The sequence below is a fragment of the Doryrhamphus excisus genome, linkage group LG10, assembly GCF_037039965.1.
Source record: "Doryrhamphus excisus strain RoL-2023G ecotype Guam linkage group LG10, RoL_Dexc_Guam_v1.1, whole genome shotgun sequence".
Classification (NCBI taxonomy): Eukaryota; Metazoa; Chordata; class Actinopteri; order Syngnathiformes; family Syngnathidae; genus Doryrhamphus; species Doryrhamphus excisus.
In genome coordinates, this window is record NC_136366.1 from 17475618 (window position 1) to 17492016 (window position 16399).

General features: G+C 43.4%; 1 protein-coding gene across 1 annotated transcript; it reads left to right on the forward strand.

The window, feature by feature from the left end:
- Nucleotides 1-1584: 1584 nt before the first annotated feature.
- Nucleotides 1585-13831, forward strand: LOC144901163 (ras-GEF domain-containing family member 1B-B-like). The gene is made up of 13 exons (XM_078794347.1): nt 1585-1650; nt 1731-1850; nt 1925-2062; nt 2653-2835; nt 2989-3051; nt 3164-3241; nt 3345-3447; nt 3609-3688; nt 3773-3964; nt 4127-4250; nt 13036-13214; nt 13599-13772; nt 13814-13831. Exons 1-13 carry the CDS (start codon nt 1585-1587, stop codon nt 13829-13831), a joined length of 1518 nt encoding a protein of 505 aa, XP_078650473.1.
- Nucleotides 13832-16399: the final 2568 nt, after the last annotated feature.

The window sequence follows — 16399 nt, forward strand, 5'->3', positions numbered from 1 at the left end:
TCAACACATATGAAATCTCAGCTCATAATCAAGAAAATTACTACTAATAATAAGAATTTCAAAGTTTTAGGGGTTTTATGTCTTACAGTATACTAACGTTCCATTAGCCGTTACACAGCCGTTCGTTCGATGCACTTTCCACCTGAGCGACGTTAAGTACACTTAACGACAAATATGTAAAACTGTATCCGAAGTTAAAACTGGGACGTTATTTAACAGAACAATTTTTCAAATCACACCGACCTTTCGAGTGATATAGCTGAATTAAGTTCGGTGAACCGTCAGAAATTAAAACGGTCTATTTTTTTTTACTTCTGTCACTCACGAGCCACACAAAAGTGATTTCAGCAGGTTATCCGTTGCTAGCAAGCAACCCGCCACTTGACTTCCAGAGGCCCTGTAAACCTGACCAATCATAGCGCAGAAGTGGGACCACGTTGTACCAAGCGGACCAATCGCAGCAGGGCAAGGGGATCAGGACAAGTAAATGTCTACATTGATCAAATATTAGCAATGACATTCATAGCATTGCATGACAACTGCTACATTTTGTTTTAACACTTCTTAAAACCACCTTATTTTTTAGTTCTTCGTGGTTTTAAATCAGTTCATAATTTATCATTACAATTGTGCCGCCTGTAGTTTTAATGAATTATTTAATGTAGAAATATTTGTAAAAGAAATTCCCATTAATATATGGGTTATTTCTCCTCTATAATGCTATTAGATCATGTTAAAGTTTAAACATGTACACAAACAACCATTTGATTGATAGATAACTAGATAATAATTCAAATAATTATAGTCATCATTTTTTATTTTTTATTTTTATTTTTCTTACAGAGTATAGAAATTGATGGATGGATGGATGGATGGCAGCAACTGAACAGTTTACGTACTCTGCTGCGATTGGTCCCCTTGATCCCACGTGAGACTTTTCACCTGGCCCTGATTGGTCAGGTTCATCGGGCCTCCAGAGATCAAGTTTACTGTGCTTGAAATATCAGGAGGGTAAACACCCAAGGGATCAGCATCACGAACAACCTGCTTGAAGATTGATTTGTTTTGTCTGGATTTTTTGTGAAAAAATACATCGACAGGATACTTTCTAACGTCGTTGAACTGCATCATTGCTGGTAAGTGCGATTTTCTAATTGTCTAATTGCATAAAGTTCCAGTTGTAACACAGTTTTGTGTATTTATTGTAAAAAAAATAAAGATAAAATAACGTCAATCGGATGAAAAGTACATCGAACGAACAATTAATAAATAATTTTCATCTAACGGCTAACGGAACGTTGAGCTGCATCATTGGACAGGTACGCTGGAAAAAATAAAACGCACGGCTTAAAAGAAATACATCGTAAAACAATTTGCTGATATTAGATGTTCTGCTTTGTTGGTTAGTTTTGTTAATTTTTACAGGCTGGTAACGTGTGATGTGTGTGTAGTAACGTGTTAATTATAATATGAAATATAACGACTAACTTGCACTTGTTTACTTACACGTTGACTTCGAGAATGAAAATAATATTTTGTTGTTTATTGTCTTGTTTGCAGGTGAACATGTTCAATTACAGGCAAATGGCAAACAATTTGGTTTCAGCATCAATTGAGGCGCTGATCCAACACATGGATTACTACCCTGATGTGAGTTCCATCTTTCTGTCAATGCACTTGTCAGCCTCACTTGTCCTCACCATCCCCTTCTGTGTCCTTCACATCATTAGAAGCCGTACGCCTTCAACTTCCTGTTGACTTCACGTCTCTTCCTGCAGCCCTATGATCTAATGACACGAGTTTGCCACTTGTGTTTGGAGCAGGGCTCTGGAGATGACCTGCTAGATCAGGTCTGTAGATTACAACTGACAACAAGTTGTAATAACTGACAAGGTATTTATGCTTACATTTGATGTTTCTTCAGATACGTCTCTACGAAGAGGCGAAGAAGCTGGTGCAGCTGATGACTGAGTGGACTGAGGCCTTTCCACACGACTTCAGCGATGAGCGGATGATGCGTTCTCTCAGAGATATAACACATCATGTAGCTGGCGTGGACGAGGTTAGTGTCACATTTCCTCCGTACATCAAACACTAGATCAGTGTTTCTCCACCTTTCCTGAGACACGTTTTTGGGGGGGGGGGGGGGCGGGGGGGTGATCTTGCGGCACATCACTAACCCAAAATGTTACAAAATGTCGCCACGACCTCTCACGTGCATCACTAGTCTATTGTAGGAACGATGCAATCAGCTTCGTGTTCCCACACGGACGAATATTACATTGCTCGGGCAGTCGTTACACCACGGACACTAGACAATTACATAATATTTGCAGAAAATTATTAATAAATGTTAATTAAAAAAAGTGATAATTCCTCACTAGTGCACCACGGCACAGTGGTTGAAAATTACCACACTAGATGACACTAACTATATTATATACTATATTATAGAGCTGTAAATCCCCATTCAATTCCATTGGACTGCACTGATGCTACTTTTTGTTGTGTCCACTAGAGGGCGCTAAACTCATTTTGTTCACTAGATGGTGCATATGCGTCTTTTGGTCAGCTAATGGCACTGACACACAGTTCACTCGTCATCACTTTCTATTCATATGATATATTTTTTCCCTTTCTTTTTGTCACTAGTACTCACTACGAGACATACAGCAGGCGACTGACCGTCTTATGAAACGCAAGTCAACATTCGCTGTGCTAAACTCCATGCTAGCCGAGCATCCTGCCTCACCGGAACCGGAGGAAAGAAGCGGCATACTGAGCATGTGCGATGACCCCATCATCTTCGCCCAGCAGCTCACACACATTGAAATAGTAAGCACTTACTTGGGACTCCATAGTATGATATTGTACACTAACCACACCTTTAGTCATATAGTAAATATGTGGTTGTGGTGTACAAATACAACTTTGAAAGATTTTTCTTCATCACCATTTAACTTTTATTGCTGATTCTTTTTCTTCCAGGACAGGATGAGTTTGATCGGGCCGGAGGAGTTCACCCAATCATTTGCAGTGAAGAACCCTCAGGTAGATGTGCAGTGACAGTTATTATGTCTGTGTGTGTCTGGATTTTCCCTACTTACTGACTTACAGGTGTTTGTGTGTTGGTCTTTTTTGTCTCTCATGTGCATGTTTTCAGTGTCAGGGCAGCAACCTTGAGGCTTATGTGAGGTGGTTCAACAGACTGAGCTCCCTTGTGGCTACTGAGATCTGTATGGTATGTTCACTGGTGTTTGCATTTAGTCAGCTTGTAAAGATTTCATGGCGCTCCATACGGGTTGTTTAGGAGTCTGTGACTTATTCGTGTTCTGGCATTGCAGCCGACCAAGAAGAAACACAGAGATCGAGTGGTCAAGTTCTTCATCGATGTGGCTCAGCAGTGTTTGGATATTGGAAACTTCAACTCCCTAATGGCCATCATTGGTGAGTATTTTTTTACCATGAACTCTGCTGCCTTTTGTTCCAGCTTTTTAGTTTTTCTTTTTTTTTTTTTAGACCTGATAGTGAAGTATTGTTGTCTTACAAAAAAAGCACAGATGGACTCTTTTTGTGTGTGTCACTAAATCTGTGATTCTACCTTTCAGCGGGGATGAACATGAACTGTATTTCCAAGCTGAAAAAGACCTGGAATAAAGACAACACTCACAGGTTTAAAACCTTAGAGGTGAGAAAAATCACATGACCAAATACTAAATACCATCATGGAGGACACAGTACACTATCATTGCCTTATTCTTGGTTGTCTCAGAACCTGATGGACCCATCCTATAACTTCAAGAACTATCGCACTGCGCTCCATGACGCCACTGAGATGTCCAACACTGCTGACAGCACCCAGGAGAAGATTGTCATTCCTTTCTTCTGTCTTCTCATGAAGGACATCTTCTTCCTGGATGAAAGCTGTGCTAGCAGGCTTCCTAATGGACACATCAACCTCAAGGTTGGTACACAATTAAACACACACCTCAGTCTTCATCATTAATCTGTACTTTAACCAAATAAACCACACAAATGTAATAAATAAAATATGGATGAGTATAGTGTATGTAAGTGTAGGTAGCTATGATTAGATTTGACTCAAATGTGTTTTCTTTTTTTTCAGAAACTGGAGGATATTACAAAGCCGATCAGCCAGTTTCTGCTCTGGCGTCAGGCCATATGCCCATTCCACAGAGATGAGACAATCCTTCAGTTTCTCATCACCATGCCGATCATCACCGAAGACGGTAAATCAACCCGCTTGTCTTGTTTTATACTTTATCATGTACATTATATGGATAAAAATGACTGCATGTGGATTAGGGATGAATGTATTATTTTTTCATGAGACAATTAGTTAAAGTTATGTGTGGTGTTTTGTTTCTGCAGAGCTCCATCTGATCTCTGAAGGCATCGTGAAGGACAGCCGTCCATCTTTTTGGGGGTTCCTCACACAAAAATTAAAAAAAAAGAAAAAACAATAAACCATTCAAAACCATTCTTATATTCCTTTCTTTCTCTGAAGATCCTCTGTCCCATCAGTCCAGCATCATTCAGGATGCTCACTCACTTTTGTCCATGGTTTCAGTCCAAAAGGTCTTACTCAAACCAAAACGAATGCTAACCAAATAGATTTTTCTCATAAGAAATCATTCATTCATTCATTCATTTTCTACCGCTTATCCTCACCAGGGTGCTGGAGCCTATCCCAGCTGTCTTCGGGCGAGAGGCGGGGTACACCCTGGACTGGTGGCCAGCCAATCACAGGGCTCATATAGACAAACAACCATTCACACTCACATTCATACCTATGGACAATTTGGAGTGGCCAATTAACCTAGCATGTTTTTGGAATGTGGGAGGAAACTGGAGTACCCGGAGAAAACCCACGCATGCACGGGGAGAACATGCAAACTCCACACAGAGATGGCCGAGGGTGGAATTGAACTGGGTGGAATTTGTCCGCCGTGCAACATTATTAGAACCCTCTAAATATTAAATAACACCCATATAATCACCTTTACATTTGTATTATCCAATATAGTAGCCATATAAACATGATAACAAACATGTTAGCAGTTCCTCATTAATTTTTTTTTTTATTTATCGTACTCAACATGAAATTCCACTCTAAATACGCTCTGCAATATGACTCTTGAATATATGTCCATTGGGGGGCATGACAGAAAATAACATAGTAGCATTGATTTAGGGCAAGAATACATACAATTTGCTTAAACAGACATTTTGTATTTACTAATAGGTCGTATTCAACCATAAAACAGCGATCATTTAGTCATTATTTTTTGAAAAATCGTGATTACAGAGAGGGAGCGCTATTCCAACCACAATATAATAAAAGATGACTATTATTGTTTGTATTTCGTGATGCTCTTTACCTCACCTGCTTCCCCTGACCTCACATCAACGGGATAGAAAGAATGAGAAAAAACTAGAAGAGAGATTCTACTAAAAGTCATTCTACTAATGTTCCTAATGGAGCTGTGCTAACAGTCGCATGGTTGCAAAAATTGAAGTCCATTTGTGGCTCTACCCGTTCTCATTAGGTAGTTCCTCCCATAGTTCACAGACTTCAAGTCAAGACAACGCCCCATAAAAGTAATACTTACAGTAGTCAAGACAAGGCCTCATAAAGTCATACTTAGTCGTTAGTTTAGTCCATATTCATGTCTTCATGTCCAACGATATTAAGTCTACTCCAACGTAACGCCAACCATGAAATTCATCTCATCATTCCATTCATAGCCATACATCTCCTGGATCATGTGAACACCTGGGAGAGTGAAACCTTATTATGCCATTATTGAATGGACCGAGCCATGATATCAGTGCAGTAGGAGTATAATATAGAATCCATCCATCCATCTTGTAGAAGATAAGTATTTTCTATTCGTATTTTATTTTAAAAGCTTTCAATTTAGTTATTGTAGACCTGCTCAGTAACAACACTGATGTCTGTGTCAGTACTCTGGTTCCTCTGCTGTGATCTTGTTTATCGGGAGTTCACCTGCATTAGGTATTGGTATTGCATCAGATATTGCAGTAACCTAAACAGAGAGAGAGAGAAGCGGGGGGCGGGGGGTAGGCCGCACAGCAGGGGCCAACACAAATACAGTAAAGTCTCGTTATATCGATATTGTCGGGAGTCGGAAAAATCGATATCGATATAACCGGACTGTCGATATATCCAATCCTGTGCCGAACTGCATTAAAAGTGGGCAATAATGCACTCGACATTGTTCTATACTATAGAGCAGCTTAAATCAATCTTTGCTCAACCCGCCCCACATAGCTGGCCAAACACATGCCTGCAACAGAAGAACCAACTGTGTTCTGGTTTCTCTCGTGTGTATAGAATCTATACACACGAGAGAAACCACAAATGCCAGCATGTACATATGAAAAGCAGTGATTATTGCAAGCGATAAAAAGATATCTGAATCACATCAGGCCGATTCTGAAAGCTCTCCATTGGCTCCCTGTCTCATTCCGTGTGAATTTTAAAATCCTGGTGCTCACTTTTAGAGCCTTGCACGACCAGGCCCCTGTCTACATACGAGACTTGTTGCGTCCCTATACCCCCTCTCGGAGGCTGAGATCGTTAGATCAAAATTTACACATGGTCCCTCGTAGTCGTTTTAGGACCTGAGGAGACCTATCTTTTCAGGTTGTTGCGCCGAGGCTCTGGAATGACCTTCCACCCTCCCTACGTTCGCTTGACTCTGTCGATGCATTTAAGAGTAACCTTAAAACTCACTTGTTTTTGCAGGCATACCCAGCTCAGTAGATTTAGGGTACTATGACCATCATATATTTATGTCTATTTTATTGTATACTGTTTTTATGTACTGTTTTATGTCTATTTTTATTGTACATTGTTTTATTGTATTTTTTATGTGTATTTTAACCCTGTGTTTTGCCTTTTGTGAAGCACTTTGTGACTTTTGTCTGAGAAAGGTGCTATATGAATAAAACTTACTTACTTACTTACTTACACGAGAGAAACCACGAACGCCAGCATGTACATATGAAAAAAAGTGATTATTGCAAGCGATAAAAAGATATCTGAATACAACACAATTAAATACATGTATTTGTACGCTTGTGTCTTCGTTGGAATAGGTGTGTATGCTATGTCAGTTGGTTCTTCTGTTGCAGGCATGTGTTTGGCCAGCTATGTGGGGCGGGTTGAGCATGACCTGTGAACCAGGAAGTGCGGGAATCGGTGTGTGTGCTGCGCTCTGGTGGTGGAAGTGTGAAAAATAAAGTTGACTAGAAGCAGCCGTTCGCCGTGTTCTTTTTTGGTATTGAAATCCTTAAGCAAAGATTGATTTAAGCTGCTTTTGTATCGATATAAGCAGACCAAATTGGCTGGCGGGAGATGAAAAGGGCATGGTAGTAACCGGATTATCATAATGACTGGGTATCGTACTAACGGAACTAATTATAACATAAAAGACTAGAAATTTGCCGGGAAATGAAAATAGTATCGTAATAAGCAGTACTTCGATATAACCGATATCGATATAACGAGACTTTACTGTACCACAAACAGGTTTTGATCTGTCACAGAAACATCTGACTGCAGATATCAGACACCACTAAGACACCCGGCAGCATTTCCAACAAAGTAAGTACATTTAATTCATATAATAGTGATACATACATATGGAGTTTATTATTCTTCCTACTATGGTAACCTTCCACAGCCCAAAACATGCATTTTAAGGAATGAATGTCAGTATGTGTGGTAGTGAAAGAACTGGATAAATCACTAACGGTGATGCAAGGAGTTTGAAGGCAACAAACAAAACAAGGCAGGAGTGGCATGAGGACAAAATAATGATAGTGGAACCTCAGTTAACATTCCCCCCGGTTAATACATTTGAACAACAATAAAAAAAGATGTTTTTATAGTTTTGCAATTATAGTTTTATATGAGGGCTGCACAGCGGGGGGGGTGGTTAGCGCACAGACCTTGCAGCTAGGAAACCTGAGTTTGATATCACCCTCGGGCATCTGTATGTGGAGTTTGCATGTTCTCCCCGTGCATGCGTGGGTTTTCTCCGGCTACTCCGGTTTCCTCCCACATTCCAAAAACATGCTAGGTTAACTGGCGACTCCAAATTGTCTATAGGTATGAATGTGAGTGTGAATGGTTGTTTGTTTATATGTGCCCTGTGATTGGATGGCGACCAGTCCAGGGTGTACCCCGCCTCTCGCCCAAAGACAGCTGGGATAGGCTCCAGCACCCCCGCGACCCTTGTGAGGATAAGCGGTAGAAAATGAATGAATGAATGAAAATGTGGGCCGCACAGCGCAGGAGTGGTGAGCGCACAGGCCTTGCAGCTAGGAGACCCAAGTTCGATATCACCCTCAGGCATCTGTATGTGGAGTTTGCATGCATGTTCTCCCCGTGCATGTGTGGGTTTTCTCCGGGTACTCCGGTTTCCTCCCACATTCCAAAAACATGCTAGGTTAATTGGCCACTCCAAATTGTCCATAGGTATGAATGTGAGTGTGAATGGTTGTTTGACTATATGTGCCCTGTGATTGGCTGGCGACCAGTCCAGGGTGTACAGCTGGGATAGGCTCCAGCACCCCCGCGACCCTGGTGAGGATAAGCGGTAGAAAATGAATGAATGAATGAATGATTTGTTATGAGAAAAATCTATTTGGTTAGCATTTGTTTTGGTTAGAGTAAGACCTTTTGGAACAAATGAATGATGCTAACCAAGGTTCCACTGTAATTTTAATAGGAATAATAATAAAGGCGGCAAGGCAAAACACGATGTTTTAAGTATAAATAATCTATCGTTCATTGCCGCTACTTGGTTCCTGTGCCAACTGGGATCAATGAATATGTGCAAAGTAGATATCTTTATTCATAAAGTGAATATTTTCATAGGGAAAAAACAGTTAAATAACATTTACCATCATTAGAGGACCTTACAAATGAAATACACTAGGAAAGTACAGTAAAGTACAGTAGAAAATTTAGAGTTATTAGGCCGTTTAAGTACATAGTAGTCATGCTCGTGTGTTACTATAAACGTCTTCCTGACGGGGCCTCATCGAGAAACAGACAGGAAGTGACTCAGAGTTGAGTTGAGTGGGCAAAGTTATTTTTCTTATTATTTATTAGGGATGATTGTGCCTGTTGTGAGATCATTCAAACCTGCAATAAGAACCTGTTGTAATGGTAATGGTAATGACAATGGTAATGGTAATGATTTTATTTCATTTGAACATCAGTCTTAGAAGGGAAGCCCAGACTTCCCGGTCCCCGGCCACCTCCTCCAGCTCCACCGGGAGGACACCAAGGCGTTCCCAGGCCAGCTGTGAGACATAATCCCTCCAACGTGTCCTAGGTCTGCCCCGGGGCCTTTTCCCGGCTGGGCATGCCTGGAACACCTCACCAGGGAGGCGTCCGGGAGGCATCCGGACTAGATGCCCGAGCCACCTCAACTGACTCCTCTCGATGTGAAGGAGAAGCGGCTCTACTCTGAGCCCCTCCCGGATGGCTGAGCTCCTCACCCTATCTCTTAGGGTGAGTCCAGCTACCCTACGGAGGAAACTCATTTCAGCCGCCTGTACCCGCAATCTCATTCTTTCGGTCTTGACCCAAAGCTCATGACCATAGGTGAGGGTGGGAACTGAAGGATTTCATATATGTTTGTCTCCTATTCTTTGTGTCTCATGTATGTTTGTCTCCTATTCTTTGTGTCTCATATATGTTTGTCTCCTATTCTTTGTGTCTCATATGTGTTTGTCTCCTATTTTTTGTGTCTCACTCATATAACTATGCACTACATGTAATCAAGTAGAACCAAGCAGCCTTGGGCAAATCACAGGACACATAATCGCTTTCAGGCACATACAGTTCCGGAGCTCTCCTACACATCCACAATTTTGACTAACAACAGATAACGGGAGAGCATGACGTCGGCAGCCATGGCCTGTCGATAACGGCTGGCTCCACCGCTCCACCCCGCCCGCCTTGAGTTGGTGAGAAGACGTCGGCCGAGGAAAGGAGGGGGGCCACCTGTGATACGCCAGAGATCTACCGACATTTCTTAGCATAATAAAAGCCGGGCAGGGACAGTTAGCTGTACTCATTTGTTCTGACCTGTAAGTAAAGCCTACGTCTCTGCAGGTGTTAGGGGAAGACTTATGAGCCCGGAGCTCCGTGTAATCTGACTGGTCTGAGAGTAAACCATATAACTGACAAGTTTGTTGTCATCTCTTGCCTCCAACACGACACCCACAGGAATCACTGACCTAAGAACAGGTGGTCAAATTCCAACAATTGGCGCCCAACGTGGTTGGAGGGGGAGTTGTGTTGTGTGGTTTGGTCTTACTTTAGGCTGCAGTTCGATGCTCTGGGCTTCCACTACAGGCGCGCCTCTACAGATAATAAGGTAAGCAGAAACCTGTTTATTCAAATTCTGCTATTGGTCAATAACAAATTTGGTGGAAACCTGGTAGCATTGTGTCTGTAATTATTGTCTTGGGGGAATATTATTACGCTAGCAGGTGTGTTGACATAGTGTGTGTTTTGTGACATTATTGTGAAGTTTTGAGAAAACCGGTGTGTGTTCCAGAAAACTGCGTGGTCCGGGACCACTAAGGGTCGGCGTACCCAACTGGGTGGAGGGCCGTAAATGTAACGCTCCATTCGGGTCCAGTGAAGGGCAGTACACCAAGCGCGGTGAGGGGAACGCTTCACTTGGATGCTTAACAATAGACAGGGTCTATTGCGCTAATTTTACTGGGTGGAGGGCCGTAAATGTAACGCTCCATTCCAGGTCCTGTGTAGGGCAGTACACCAGCAGGCGGTGAGGGGAACGCTTCACATGGATGCTTAAATAGACAGGGTCTATTTGATAACTTTCATTATTGCTCAAAATCCTTGCAACTATCAGTTTTGTATTTGTTTTTTTGTTTTAATTGTTGTGGGAATAGAAGGGAAGGTGAGTTGGACTGAGAATGTGAGGAGTGGGAAATGTGTGGGGGTCCCCCGAGGGTGTCAGAAAGTGAGTTGTTTGGTCTTGTGGAAGGTCAGGTTATGAGTGGCTTGGTAAGTCAGGATAAGAATAAAGATAGACAGATGGTACGTAAAACATGGGAAGTGTGTGATGGACAGAGTCGGGATATTATTGTGAAGGTTCAGAGTAAGTTAAGACAGGAGGAGGAAAAGATTATGAAATAAATAAGACAGGTGGAGGAGAAAATTGAGCAGGCGTCATTCTGGCAGAAGTCAGAACTTATGAAGACGCTGAAAAAATTGGAAGATTCCAGGCGAATGATTCATTCGATGGGGATGGCAAGCTTGGCTTTGGCCGCCCCGTACATGACGCGGGAAAATCAGTAGAAGGCAAGAAGGGCCCTAGTGGTCACGCCATCGGCACCCCCGCCCAATTCAAACCCTCCCAGTGGAGTCTATCCTACTCTAAGATTCCAGGGAGAAGTCGACATTAATGGGGAGGAGTTAAATAGACACGTTCCGACCCTACAACAAGCAAGGCGCCATCCCCAACAGACATGGGCGCCCCCGTGCCACAGGTTGGCGACCCGTCAGTGGAGACTGGCGGTGCGACTTCCTGCACGGGTGCGGCGCAAAACATGTCCCTTATAGATTCGGCCAGACACAGTAAAAGCATATCTAAGATTTTAAAACGAATTGACATGTCTAATGTGTTGCCAGAAGGCTGTACCAGGCGCCGATACACTGCTGAGACAGATTACGGCAGGCGCCAGCCGGCGACACCTCCGGCGGAACGGGATACCCAATCGGAAGATGACATATCCCTAACGCCGTCTTCACCAGCCCCTGTGAGACGAGACAACACAGGGGCTCGATCGAAAACAGTTGTGCCTTTAAAAGTTGACGTGGCGGGCCAGCACACGGAATACACACCTTTTACCATAACAGACATTGACGGCATGTGTCGTAAGTTGCCTCCACTAGCCCGTGGAGCAGACCCATGGATCAGCGAGGTATTGCGCCTCACAGCTGGCCTCAGTTTGGCCTGGGGAGACGTCCGCTGTCTGTGACTACACTGTTTCAGGCAGTGCTAGCTGGAGGGCCCTCGTCAGTGGCTAATAAATTAAAAGATGTTCCTAATCTGTCAGTCGAAACAGAAAAATCATACAAAGCAATCTTGTTACACCACATGCGCAGGCACCGTGAGGAGGAGGACGAAAAAGCTAAAACACAAAAGGATTCAGCAGCACAACTATTGAAATTATAATCGGCTAAAGAACGAGAGTTCACCTCAGATAAAAAGAAAGAGAAAAACATAATGTGGCAGGGGTGTGGTGGCATGTCTAACCGAGGTGGGAGAAGGGGTGGAAAGTCTCAGGGCTACACTGGCTGTTTCGTGTGCGGAGCTCTTGACCACTGGGCACGAGATTGCCTCACCTGCACTGGACAGTGGCCACCATCAGGACCACCGCAGTCGCAACCACAACAACAGCAGAAGCAACCATGGGCTCATCAACCACCAGGCATGCAGTCACAAGGAGGCTCACGTGGGCGGGGCCGCCCATTCGACCGACCTCAGCAACAGCAAGCGGCTTCTCAACCTCCCCTGCTGGCCAATACTACCAAGACCAGCACGGCGGTGCCAACTGGTTTGAACTTGCTTGGTCGTGACATATTGACTGCTTCTAATGCTACTATTTTGTGCACAGACTCTGGTTTAACCCTGACGTTGCCAGATGGCACGACAGTGGACTGCAACAACCAAAGTACAGGAGGACAATACCTGCTCAAAGAACTGCCGGCAACCACAACAGCCAACATTTATTGGTGCCTTCTGACTCGGACTTCGTCACCGAGCAGTGTGGTGTCAGTCTATGAGACGTGGAAACCATGGATCCTGTCCAAGGCCACGTATATGCCTCCCACCACCCCGTTACATTGCACATTGTTTTACGACACACAACAGGATATGACATATCAGGAAGGTATGGAGTAGTGGTTAAATTCTTCTCGTCTTTTCGCAGGTCCTGAGGGGGTGGCGGCCAGCATCTATTTTGTTAAGTTGGAACAGGCCTGGTACAAAGGCACCCCTGATTCGGCGCCACACATCTCTTTAGCTGTGGCCCCAGGACATGAACAACGGTCCTCGGGTCCCATGGTGAAATGGTTGTTGGCAGCTAAAGACTGGACGCCGCTCCCTGAGGTACCGCAGGTACAACACTCTCCCTCGGAGTCGGCGTATCGTGTGGTGTGCCAATGCACAGACGTGTCCGTTGTTCAACATCGCTTGATTGATAGGTACGAGCTAAAAACACTGACAGATCACGAACTCTCCGGACCCATGTTGGACTCCATCCCGGAGGGGGTGTGGTCCAACGGTCCATTTGACATAGGTTTATGTGAGTTGAAAGTATTTTGCTTTCACCTATCATGGCCAACGGTTCCAGTACACCCGCATGCCCCAAGGTTTCAAGAACAACCCTGGTTTGTTCAATCATCATTTGCGCCAGGTGTTGTCAGTTTTGCAGCTTCCAGATGGATGGACGATCTCCTCCTCGCCACTGACTCTGCTGATTGTTGTTTGCAGGCCACAGAAGCCGTGCTGCTGTGCCTGTACGAATTGGGTTTCAAAGTCTCACGCAAAAAGCTACAATGCTGGAGGAAAACTGTCGCCTTTCTGGGTCGTGTTCTCTCAGCTGCTGGCTACGCCATGTCGGACGCCCATCGTGCGTCCATCCTCAGGCATCCCAAGCCTTCCATGGTGGGTGAAATGCTGTCCTTTTTGCCACTGTGTGGTTACAGTCCAGGGCTCGACAATAACGATGTACCGATCTTGCCCGGGGCAAGTTAAAACAAAATTCGGGCAAGTAAATCCAATCAGTGATATTCCCGTCGGGCAAGTGCACTTTGGCATAGTTTTTTTAAGCGCTTCTTGTTGGGTGTTGGTAAAACACGGACTGCGTAATTCCGGTGGTAATTTGCAAACCAACCCTTACAAATCTTGTGCGGTCCACAGTCCGCGTTTTACCCACACCCGTTGTTCGTGATCAACCAATCAGCGATTGTTTGACTACGACAACATCCATCATGGCGTCGCTGCCGACATCGTCTAATTCTGAAGGAAAACCGCAAAAACTGATGAAACAGTGCCTCCTAAAGAAGTATTTTTGTAGCGGCAGCAAATCAAATGATGGCACAGGTGAGTGAATCACATTGCTGTGACAATTTGAAGTGGTCATAATGAAACACCACCCATTAGATCCAATACCAAGTGCTGATTTTGCACAAGCTACAAAATCTAGCGCTTCCATTTCTCTGTGGATTTTTCTCACCTTTGCTTCACAAATTATTATTTGACCATTGAGCATTTTTTCTGGATTAAAAACAGAAGAAAAAACACTTTACTAGTACACAAATGTGTCTATTCATGTTATAATGCTATAATGTTTCATTGTGGTGCACAACTTATAAATATCACTGCTTACTACAGTGAAGAAAATAAGTATTTGAACACCCTGCTATTTTGCTATTTCTCCCACTTAGAAATCATGGAGGGGTCTGAAATTTTCATCGTAGGTGCATGTCCACTGTGAGAGAGATAAACTAAAAAGAAAAATCCAGAAATCACAATGCATGATTTTTTAACAATTTATTTGTGTGATACAGCTGCAAATAAGTATTTGAACACCTGTGTATCATCTAGAATTCTGACCCTGAAAGACCTGTTAGTCTGCCCATTAGAAGTCCACCTGCACTCCATGTATCATCCTGAATCAGATGCACCTGTTTGAGGTCGTTAGCTGCATAAAGACACCTGTCCACCCCATACAATCAGTAAGACTTTAACTTGTAACATGGCGAAGACCAAAGAGCTGTCCAAAGACACCAGAGACAAAATTGTACACCTCCACAAGGCTGGAAAGGGCTACGGAGCAATTACCAAGCAGCTTGGTGAAAAAAGGTCCACTGTTGGAGCTATCATTAGAAAATGGAAGAAGCTAAACATGACGGTCAATCTCAATCGGAGTGGAGCCCCATGCAAGATATCACCTCGTGGGGTCTCAATGATTCTAAGAAAGGTGAGGAATCAGCCCAGAACTACACGACAGGACTTGGTCAATGACCTGAAAAGAGCTGGGACCACCGTTTCCAAGGTTACTGTAGGTAATACACTAAGACGTCATGATGTGAAATCATGCATGGCACGAAAGGTTCCCCTGCTTAAACCAGCACATGTCAAGGCCCGTCTTAAGTTTGCATATGACCATTTGGATGATACAGAGGAGTCATGGGAGAAAGTTTTATGGTCAGATGAGACCAAAATAGAACTTTTTGGTCATAATTCCAATAAGCGTGTTTGGAGGAAGAAGAATGAAGAGTACAATCCGAAGAACACCATCCCTACTGTGAAGCATGGGGGTGGTAGCATCATGCTTTGGGGGTGTTTTTCTGCACATGGGACAGGACGAGTGCACTGCATTAAAGAGAGGATGACTGGGGCCGTGTATTGTGAGATTTTGGGGAACAACCTCCTTCCCTCTGTCAGAGCATTGAAGATGGGTCGTGGCTGGGTCTTCCAACACGACAACGACCCGAAGCACACAGCCAGGAAAACCAAGGAGTGGCTCCGTAAGAAGCATATCAAGGTTCTAGCATGGCCCAGCCAGTCTCCAGACCTGAACCCAATCGAAAATCTTTGGAGGGAGCTCAAACTCCGTGTTTCTCAGCGACAGCCCAGAAACCTGACTGATCTAGAGAAGATCTGTGTGGAGGAGTGGGCCAAGATCCCTCCTGCAGTGTGTGCAAACCTGGTGAAAAACTACAGGAAACGTTTGACCTCTGTAATAGCAAACAAAGGCTACTGTACCAAATATTAACATTCATTTTCTCAGGTGTTCAAATACTTATTTGCAGCTGTATCACACAAATAAATTGTTAAAAAATCATGCATTGTGATTTCTGGATTTTTCTTTTTAGTTTATCTCTCTCACAGTGGACATGCACCTACGATGAAAATTTCAGACCCCTCCATGATTTCTAAGTGGGAGAAATAGCAAAATAGCAGGGTGTTCAAATACTTATTTTCTTCACTGTATAACTATGATGTGTAAAGTAGTATGGCATGCCATGTTAACATACATCTCCACTATTTTTCAAACATTCCTCCAAATACAATGCGTCAGTACTATTATCTGATGAATTATCAGCATATATTGATGCTAAATATATTAAACACTGATAAATGATAATTAATTTAATATCAGCTTGGGCTTATAAAGGTGATGTATCTTTACAGATCAAGACAGATGTGCACAGACAGATGTGACCAGTTTAGATGTGCAACCTTTATGTGGAGGAGACAAAGTTAAAGTCAGTGAGGATGTTCAA